Below are 10091 nucleotides of genomic sequence, written 5' to 3' on the forward strand. Positions count from 1 at the left end.
CTCTTTTTCGGAGATGTGATTGACGGAAGAACGGTATTTTTGGCGAAGGAAGTTCCCTTTGTCTTTTCGTAACCAGTTGGTTATCTGCCGTTCTTCTTCGTCTCCAAGAAATTCAGTAGGCGGAACTACTACAAGTACTCATATAGTGTAGTAAAATGTTCCAGTTCTCCTTTTAACCGTTTGTGTGAGTTTGCTACAAATCGCAATGAAGAACGCTTGGAGACGGATATGACTAGTGAACAGTTGACTGCCCCATGACAGGTAATCTTCTGTCATTTTATAGTGTCAAGAACGAGGAAACGTTGTGGGCGGCACTGCATGAGTCACCTCTAAAAGACGGAAAGTATGGGCTTGGAGTCGTTTAATATCCGAGAAAGAGTCGTGTCCTTTGGGTGGGAAAGTGTTGATTGCGAAATTCACGAAAGCCGTGAATGTTGTTGTTTTTGTTCCTGGCTATGAAAAGTTCTGCTTACGTTTCCGTTTGTTGCTAAAATTTGCCCCGTTCTGTGAGCGAAACTCCTTTCAATGCATTGAGCCGTATGTTGATGGAATTAAGAACGAAGCATACACTGATTGATATTACAGTGTTTTGCTACTGACAGTAATTATAAGTAGCTTCACGTTTGTAACTGATATTCATTATTTAAAATAAATGAACGGGCATACACATCTTAGCGATATTTGCGGGCATTTCGGGGCCCTTCTTGCCTTCAACTTCTTCTAAGTCTTGAATCTTGTAACATTTGTTATTCTTGCGATTCTTGCGATATTTGTAGTGAATGGTTTTTGCTAGCAAGAAAAATCCTTGTTACTTTTGCGATATTTGCGGACATTTCGGGGCCCTTCTTGCCTTCAACTTCTTCTAAGTCTTGAATCTTGTAACATTTGTTATTCTTGCTATTTTTGCGATAATTGTAGTGAATGGTTTTTGCTAGCAAGAAAAATCCTTGTTACTTTTGCGATATTTGCGGACATTTCGGGGCCCTTCGTGCCTTCATCTTTTACTAAGTCTTGAATCTTGTTACATTTGTTATTCTTGCGATTTTTGCGATATTTGTAATGAACGCTTTTAGCTAGCAAGGAAAATCCTTGTTACTTTTGCGATATTTGCGGGCATTTCGGGGCCCTCCTTGCCTTGAACTTCATCTAAGTGTTGAATCTTGTTACATTAGTTATTCTTGCGATTTTTGCGACATTTGTAATGAATGGTTTTTGCTAGCAAGAAAAATCTTTGTTACTTTTGCGATATTTGCGGACATTCCGGGGCCCTCCTTGCCTTGAACTTCATCTAAGTGTTGAATCTTGTTACATTAGTTATTCTTGCGATTTTTGCGACATTTGTAATGAATGGTTTTTGCTAGCAAGAAAAATCCTTGTTACTTTTGCGATATTTGCGGACATTCCGGGGCCCTCCTTGCCTTGAACTTCATCTAAGTGTTGAATCTTGTTACATTTGTTATTCTTGCGATTTTTGCGATATTTGTAATGAATGTTTTTAGCTAGCAAGAAAAATCCTTGTTACTTTTGCGATATTTGCGGACATTTCGGGGCCCTTCTTGCCTTCATCTTTTTCTACGTCTTGAATCTTTTTACTTTTGTTATTCTTGCGATTTTTGCGATATTTGTTACTCAGTCTTTTCTCTTGGCAAGGAAATGTCTTGTTGCTTTTGCGATTTTTGCCATTTCTTCTATACTCTTCTAAAAGCCGTTTTCTTTGCGACAATTGCGAAAATAATTTGATAGCAAATTCTTGCTAACAAGGTCGATCCTGGATATAAGTGCCTTAAGAGACCATTTTATATATATTAAATATATACATTTTTATATTTCTTTGCCTGCAACCCTAAACGAGACCTTCAGGGTTAAATATCATGCCGTTTTGCCCAGAACACCCTAAGTGAGACCAAAATCCAAAATTTACACCCCTAAGTGAGGCGACGAGAATCCCCGCCCCTTTCATATGAGAGTCCCCCCGGAGACAAAGCCAAAATACACTCAACCTAAAGCTGACTTCTACTCATGGATAAGTGGTTAGTTTCTAAAAGAAACTGCAGTACTGCGTCGGTGGGGAGTAGAAACGAATGTTTGGTTGATCAACAGAGTTGATAACTAAAGGTGAATTGGCCACTGTAAAGAGGTTCGAGTGCACTTGAGACATCAGCATTCGAATCTCTTTACAGTGACCAATTTACCTTCAGTCATCAACTCTGTTGATAAACCTAACATGTGACTTCCACCTGGGTTGTCTAAACATCATTCTCTGTTATTGCAGACAATACTGCATGACAGTCACTTTTTCAGAAGTACTTTCACCAAGACAATCATACTAGGTACTTTGACCACTAAGACATCTAACATTTATCCTTACTGTACCTTAGTGATTCCAGAAAGTTATAGAATGTAACGCAGTCATATTGTGTCAGGTAACTGCAATAGAAAAAAAAATAACATTTTGATAGTATGAGTGTATAAATAATTGTCCTAAATGAATCTGAGAACCAATAACATTAACAAACAGAAATTATTAAAAGCAAGGCATTTGAACATAGTTTTGACGCAGTGAAAGCCAATGACATAAGGCTTATTAACTTTCACAAGGTTAAAAACCAGGCGAGATGTAGATACGATCTACGATCAACGGATGATAACAACCCACTTGACTTGGAATAATAACTTGTGCTATGGTTGTCAAAATGTTGGTCAAATACATCGCTCACATCTGAGTCATTTCCAGGGTTTTTCTCATAATATCTACTAAGACACCTTTTAGATTGTTGAAACAGTCATATCTAAACAAAGATATGCTGAACATCTCGATCCCCACTATGCATTGTAATGGACACCTTCAAAATAATAAGAACCAAAGTTGGTGACAGTTGTATATTTCTGGCAATGCTTCTGTTTTAAAGCGTTCTTCAGGTCTTCAATGCCTGTTCATAACAGCCACCTGCAGGCCCTGATTGTTCAAATAGCAGATAATTTTATCCACTGAATTGCTCGCTATGCGGCATATAAATGTATAGAAGAATTTCCCTATAGCCCTATAATTTGCATATAGAGTAGAAGGGTATGTCTACTTTAGGTGTGGGATTGTGTGGAAACTTTGCCAAAAGTGTTGTTTGGGGTACATTTGCCCTGCTGGATAGTGACTTATCCACTGGATAAAGTTATCCGCCCTTTGAACAACTGGGACCAGGTGTCCATGGTTAGCCAAGTGCTTGCAAGGATAAATTTCAGTGTACAGAGAACAAACTACATTGTAACAGGAGAGTTTACATTTACTCACAGTAAAATTAGCCTCAAAACCTTAAGGTCAGCAACCAACTGCTTTGTCTTGCTTCCCTGATTTAACAGAGAAGATGCTATTAAGTACTTGCACAAGTACGTTTGCCTTTGAACTGGCAGTGCTAATCATACTATGAAAATTTCTTCTTGCTTTACCTTTACTTTAACAAACAATTTTAGTTTTCTTTGTACAAGTGTAAGTTTAATTGTAACATTGTATACCTAGCTCCTTACCCAAATTTTCATTGTAATTTCATTGTATTTTCTTGTTAAATTAGGCATATATTTTAATTAGCAGTCCCCTCTTGGAAAGCAGCCTTTAGTTCATGGGGCTATCATGTGTAAATAAAGATTTGTTCGTTCGTTCATTCAAGAGTGCATGCAATTGTTTGTTTGTTGTATCCACCTGCGAGACTATGCACATGTACATTAAACTGAATGTTAACTCATTCTTTATCTTGTCCCAAGATTCAATAAAATAATAAACATAGTGCTTGATTTTTCTCTCCTTCCAACTTTAGAAGACTAAACTTAGCAATACTCTCTTCACAAAGAGCCATTTAATACTGACATCAACTGAACACAAGGGTTTCAAATACATCCATTGCTGACTTACATGTAAGTAATTACAATAATGTACCAGAAAAAATTCACTAACTCCTTTCTTATAAAAAATGCTCATAAACTAATCTATAAGCTACATGTTATAAGGAGTTTTATTATATCTTTCAGTTAGTACGTGCGGTGTGATTGATCAGTTTTGCAGGAGGTATTTCACTGTACATCCCGCTACATGTAGTTACCTTTCCCACGCGCCCGATTAACCTCAGAGAAATAATAAAAATCTTACTAACCTTGCTTTCTCAGTCTGTACTATAAGTTACGGATCCTCCTTTTTTCCCGTTGATTTATGACCCATGCGCACGAGAAAAATCTCAGTCCATAACCTACAGTACAGACCTCGAACTCAGTTAGTAAGAGGTATATTTACCAGTTGATGCCAGATTGGGTTCAGCTGAAACCTAAGAACTTTGTCAAAAGACTTGTTGATACTGTTCTCCACTGTGAGATCATCAGGGTCAAGCTGCATGTATAACAAACACGGTTTATTGGCTTTAATAAAATAATGAGTATGGTCACACAGTAGTTTAACATAAAAATACTATCTTTATCTCAGTCTAACTACATCCAGGCAAATTGTCAAGCCTTAAAAAAACATACACATCAAAAATTATTAACCTGACCAAAAAAAGGAATTTGAAACTGCTCAAACCATCACTTACTTACTGATTTACCACAGTTCCAAAACAGCTATTTGTAACATTAGTACAAATTTTGACAAGTTTTACCAGTATGTATTATCTTGAAAATCATTTGAAGAAAAGCAATGTGTTATTGACAGGAAATGAAAGTCCGCTAACAGTCTGCACTTCACTGATAAAACTGAACATTTGTTTGATTACGCTATCTCTTTTACATCAAACTTACTGTTGGGTTTGCCCTCTTCAGCTCCTTTAGACAGGTGTCAATCAAATCGAGAACTGCTGTTTGAATAGCCAGCATGGAGGGTGTTAGGTGGAGATGAAGCTCAATCACCTCTGGCTTGGAATTGAAGCAAAACAAATTGAGATAAACAGAATTGAAATAAATGACAAATTGTCATAAAAAAAAACTATGTAAGGTGTACTCTAAGATAAAAAAAATGACAGGTTAGCATACCTTGTGCTTTTCCAGAAAAGTAGAAACTGTTGCATGAAACCTGAAAAAAAACACCAGGGAATAAAAAGAATTTATTTATAGAATTGGAAAATATGTAATACTGTATTTATTTGATGAAGCGCCTACCTTCAAATAAGCGCCCACCTTTGAATTAGGCCCACCCCAACCCCTCCCAACACAAAACATTTCTGTACAAGCCCAGCATGAAGTAAGAGGAGCGTCAGTTGTGTTCCAAAATTGGTTTTAGATACGGTAGTCAATGAACTTTTACATTATTTATGGCTTGTTTATGTTAGTGTTTGCACTTTGTTTTGTCTTGTTGAAGTGAAATAAACTTGTTATCCCTTAAGTGTCCTAGCTTGCTGAAAATGTTGGGAAAATAATAAGTACCCACCCTCAAATAAGTAACCACCTTCATGGTTCCAAAATTATGGTTATCAGAAAAATAATGAGCAGAATTTTTCAGAAATGTCCAAAGATAGAAGAAAACTTCACAAAACAGTAAGTTTCCCCCCAAGTACAGTGTATTTATCATAAATTCACCACAGCAAACCTTCAACTGCCTACCTTGGCCAGAGATAAAGTTTTCTGACAAACAGGTTTTTCATTACTTTTTCCACTTGAAAGAAGCCACTTGTGAAAGCTTGAGGATGATCTGAAAAGGCCTTGATGAAGCCAGTCTAAACATCAAGAAATTGATCATTATCTTAACCCTGTCAGTTTGAGACCCAATATCACATTGCATGTTTTTCTTGAAACAATAAACACCATAAAATGATTTGTACCTTGTTGTTTTCTCTGTAGAGACGTAGTATGAAAGCCTCTTGGCAAGATTCAATTATTCTGATACAAGGAAAAATTCATGAAAAATTAGAGCCGCATGCAAATAATACTTTTTGCCAAATTAAATATTACAAAAATTACAAAAAATAATTAAATTACTGTTTTTGCTCAGTGCCATTCAGTTATAATTAAGGAACAGTGTTAAAAAAACATCAATAACAACAAATGCACATATCAAATTTCCAATAGGAATTCATTTATAATTTACATGTAAATGACTTGTAATAATAATAGTCACATGTTCTCAAGTCAATTGACTGGTCACATACTTGTGGGCACGGTACACGACAATTCCTGTCACAAGATGAATAGGAAGTCGTTTGGTCAGCATATCTACAACTAAGATCCTTGACGTAACGAACAGGACACCTCCGCTTAGGTACACCGACTCCCTGCAATAAGTGTAAAGTGTGTTAAAATATTATTAATGTCGCAGTTCCTATTACCATAAAGTTAACTAGAGCTCTCAACAGGCAAATAATAACAACGTGATGTTTGGCGTAAAGGGGGAACACCGCTCCGCAATCGGCGTGACAGACAACTCCCATAGCGTGACCATAAAGCCTTACATATCTCCCCAGCACTATTAAACTGTATTAATGACCAGCGCTGGATCGGACAAGTTGTAGGCAGGTCCAAAACTAAAACAATCTAATAGCCTAACTCTCCACGGCACTACAAACTGAAACCTCTGGCCAGCATAGTGCAAAGGGTATTGGCATTTTTTAAAACCAGCTCAAGCCTAATATTCCACAGCGCTACGAGCCGATTCCACCGGCATGCGATGGATAAAAGCATATAACGAGCTTCAAGGTTATAGAGCTAAAAATAGCCTAAAAACACAAAGCTTGGGGAAGTCGCTGCGAGACTTAATCGAACGCGAACCTGAGAGGTGAACCGAAATTTATTGGAAAAAACAAACCAAACCTTTAAAGGGAGGGAAGGGTGGGAATTACAAAATAGAGACACTAAAGGTAGACCTTACAGTAGGTAATACAGCAAGTGAGTGATACTCGGACTTTTACTAGACCTTTTATAGTTAGACATATGTCTAGGACTAAGCCAATGGCAAGTAAAGTACTATCGAACACAAGAGATTCACGTAGCGCTGAATGAGACATGAATAGAGGCATTTATACCTTTAGCCATACAAAACGAAGGATATAAAATATAATGTAACAGACGGTATTGCAACATGCTAGAAGAATAGGTATTGTACAAGAAGAGTAAAAGTACATCCATGACCAATTTGCATTGCATTGCACAGTAACAACTGAGCTCAAGAGCGTCACGCTCCATTAACTGCGTTTTACAATTATGTTGTAAAACTTTATTATTAAATAATGCAAACTTGCTATATCAGTATTCAATCGTGATAAGATTTCTTTTTTAGTTACCAAGGCTGCTGCCTGACAGGAGTCCTTGGTAAGGAATCCCTTAGGAAAGCAGTTACAGTTGACTCCCGATAACTCGAACCTTCAAGGGAAATTGAAAAAAGTTCAAGTTATTGGGAGTTCAAGTTATTGCGGGTAAAATTATATAGAAGATGACCTGAAGGGAAAGGAAAATTGCTTCGAGTTAGCGCAAGGTTCGAGTTATCAGGAGTCGACTGTACTTTTGTTCCCCGAGAGGAACATTGAGATTCAAGGGAAACAAAATTTACTGTTTCCCTCAAGACCAGTTATTAAGTGTTTATTATTATTATTAACACCATAAAATTATTATTAACACCATAACTTTACTGTACCTTTCAGAAGAACTGAATTCAGTGGTAATCACTTTTGGCAGTGGAACATCTGATGATTTTAATTCATCTAGTATAAAATCCTATAAGGTTAAAATAATCAGTATTATCATGTAAGTTTGCATAGTGGGTGATCAGTGAGCTCATTGACTACCTGAAATAAAGAAAGTCAAAATATCCATACCCCACCATGGAAGGTCATAGGAAATTCTAAGGGGGGGGGGGGGGTGGGGTTGATCTCAACAGTCAAAGTTTTCTAACCAGAAGCTATGAAGATCAGAAAATAACTTGGAGTTTCCATTTGGTTGGGGGTCTAAATTAACCAAAAACTGTGGGAGGGATAAGCTAATTTTTAGGAACTACTCACTGTACAAAAGTGGGTGGCCCTAAAATGTGCAAATTCCAGAAAATATCCATACTCCCCCCACGAAAGGTTTTTTTGTTTTGCACCCCCATCCCCCCAGGAAATTCCAGTTTTGCTTCAAACTTTACTTCTAAAATTTTATCTTCTAAGGCCCCCCTCAGCCTCCCACTAGGAATTGCGATGACCTTCCATGGGGTGGGTTTGGATTTTTTCAGGAACTGCACAATGAAAGACCCACAGCTAGTGATTATTAGCTCATAATGTCTGAGCTCTGACAAAGGGCTAAAGGTCATAACATCAGTACTTGAGTCTCTTCATGGTAGCCAAATTACCTTATAAACTCTGTTGATAAAACCAAACATTAGTTTATGCTTTCCTTCAACACAGCACCACAGTTTCATTAGAAACTAACCCCCTTATCCTATGGCTAGTGAGGCAATGAACAGTAAGACGAGTCCTAAAGGTGTTTGAGGTGTACAGAAGCATGAGAATTCATGCTATTAGTGCTCTGCACCTGACCATTTTACACTTTCAGCAAATTTCCTGTCAGAAAGTTTAAGACAAAAACTGCAGTTCCAGAAAATATACATACTCCCCACATGGAAGATTTTTTGTTTTGTACCCCTTGTACCCCCAGGAAATTCCAGTTTAGCTACATACTTTGCATCTTAAATTTTGACTTTTAAGACCCCCTTCCCCCTGGAACTGCACTATTTGGCAGCCTAAAGGATGACAGTCCAAACTCTTGCAATTTTTACGCCCCAAATTTAGTTGCTATGATAGGTCATGGTTTATTTTCTCTGTTAAAAAGAGTTATTTCTTGGGACATGTAGCCTGTAAATCCAGCTCTCAATCTCATCATTCCCTGCTGCTGAGAGGCGACTACATTCGCAGGCTATGGGACATGCTGTTATACTAGATTATCTAAACTGAGTATAAATTAAATCTTACTTGATAACGATACAGATGTACATATTGCGCACTTATTGATAAAAATTTCTTTACACCTACTTCTTCTTGATCCGTTGTGTTAATTACCAGGACCAGAGAAATGGATGAGGGGTCACTTGTAACACAGTGAATCTTGAGAAAGCTTGTGATCACTTTCTCTATGCTCAAGCCCCTACAACATTACACATCCAAAGAAGAAAAAAATGTCCAAAGTTATGGTACATATGGGAGTAGCTAGCACTGGTCTGCTGGCATTGACTGATGCATATACAAAAACACCAATCTTGTTCCCAGAGCCCACGTGTCTTTTGGTCAGCGCTTGGCAATGACCAAAAGACACGTGGGTTCTGGGAACGTGATTGCCATAACATATATAGCCTGCAGAGCAGGCGTATTTGGGGGTACGATAAAGGACGTAAAGGATACGAATACTCTATGCCGCCATCTTGGATGATAAAGCTGAAAGAGGGTTGGGGCGAGGCCAAAAAGGATTCTGAGGGAGAGGACGACGGGCCCCTCTCTGCCACGCCCCTCACCCGCCCCTCCTCCACTAGTCCCAATTCTCTACGCATCCAAAATGGCGGCCTTCTAACGCGCGTTCGAATGTGCCCAAAAACGCCTGCTCTGCAGGCTATAACATATAAAGCTAGCCTCCCTTACACATGCTCTTTTAGCACGGCATGCAATCTTTCCTCCACAACGTTGGAGAGGAAAGATTGCGTGACGAGCCAAAAGAGTGTCTGCAAAGGTGGCTGATAAGCTTATAAAGCTTGCCGTTTAGCAAGCGTCTTACTGAATCCAGCACACAATGTGTTTTGATTTTAACTTTTGAAACTGGCTGAATTCCTCAGATGTGGCCACCATCCAAACGTGTGCTGTTTAAACAGCTTACTTTCTCTTTGCGTTATTTAAGCTTATTTACAAACTACAATAATATTTAGTGGACTATCCCCCAGGTTCGACCGTCCCAAATTTTCTGCAAATTTTGCACCTTGAAAGAAAAAAAATAGAGATCTTCCGTTAAGTATGACTAGATCAAACGGTAGAATTAGTTATCTTTTACCACTAGTTTACATACTTAGCTGTAACAAAGAGACCATCATCGTCCATAAGCTCCAGAAACATGGCATTTTCGTATTCTGACATTGAGGCCGCCATTTTGGTTTTAAACTTTTTTCATAGCCC

At 38.1% G+C, this 10091-nt stretch overlaps 1 protein-coding gene across 1 annotated transcript in view; it reads right to left on the reverse strand.

Moving 5' to 3' along the window:
- LOC146468612 (DNA repair endonuclease XPF-like) overlaps positions 1 to 10091 on the reverse strand; it is a 29414-nt gene extending 19323 nt beyond the window's left edge. The window contains exons 1-11 of the mRNA XM_085124258.1: positions 9985 to 10091; positions 8967 to 9078; positions 7595 to 7674; positions 6117 to 6239; positions 5790 to 5847; positions 5572 to 5684; positions 5005 to 5044; positions 4774 to 4887; positions 4277 to 4369; positions 3287 to 3342; positions 2374 to 2427 (exon numbers count right to left, since the gene is read on the reverse strand). Coding sequence (XP_084980384.1) covers positions 2374 to 2427; positions 3287 to 3342; positions 4277 to 4369; positions 4774 to 4887; positions 5005 to 5044; positions 5572 to 5684; positions 5790 to 5847; positions 6117 to 6239; positions 7595 to 7674; positions 8967 to 9078; positions 9985 to 10064 — 923 coding nt within the window. The 5' untranslated portion in view covers positions 10065 to 10091. The remainder of the gene's footprint in view (positions 1 to 2373; positions 2428 to 3286; positions 3343 to 4276; positions 4370 to 4773; positions 4888 to 5004; positions 5045 to 5571; positions 5685 to 5789; positions 5848 to 6116; positions 6240 to 7594; positions 7675 to 8966; positions 9079 to 9984) is intronic.

This window comes from Pavona decussata, unplaced genomic scaffold (genome assembly GCF_977016875.1).
Source record: "Pavona decussata unplaced genomic scaffold, jaPavDecu1.1 SCAFFOLD_130, whole genome shotgun sequence".
Lineage (NCBI taxonomy): Eukaryota > Metazoa > Cnidaria > Anthozoa > Scleractinia > Agariciidae > Pavona > Pavona decussata.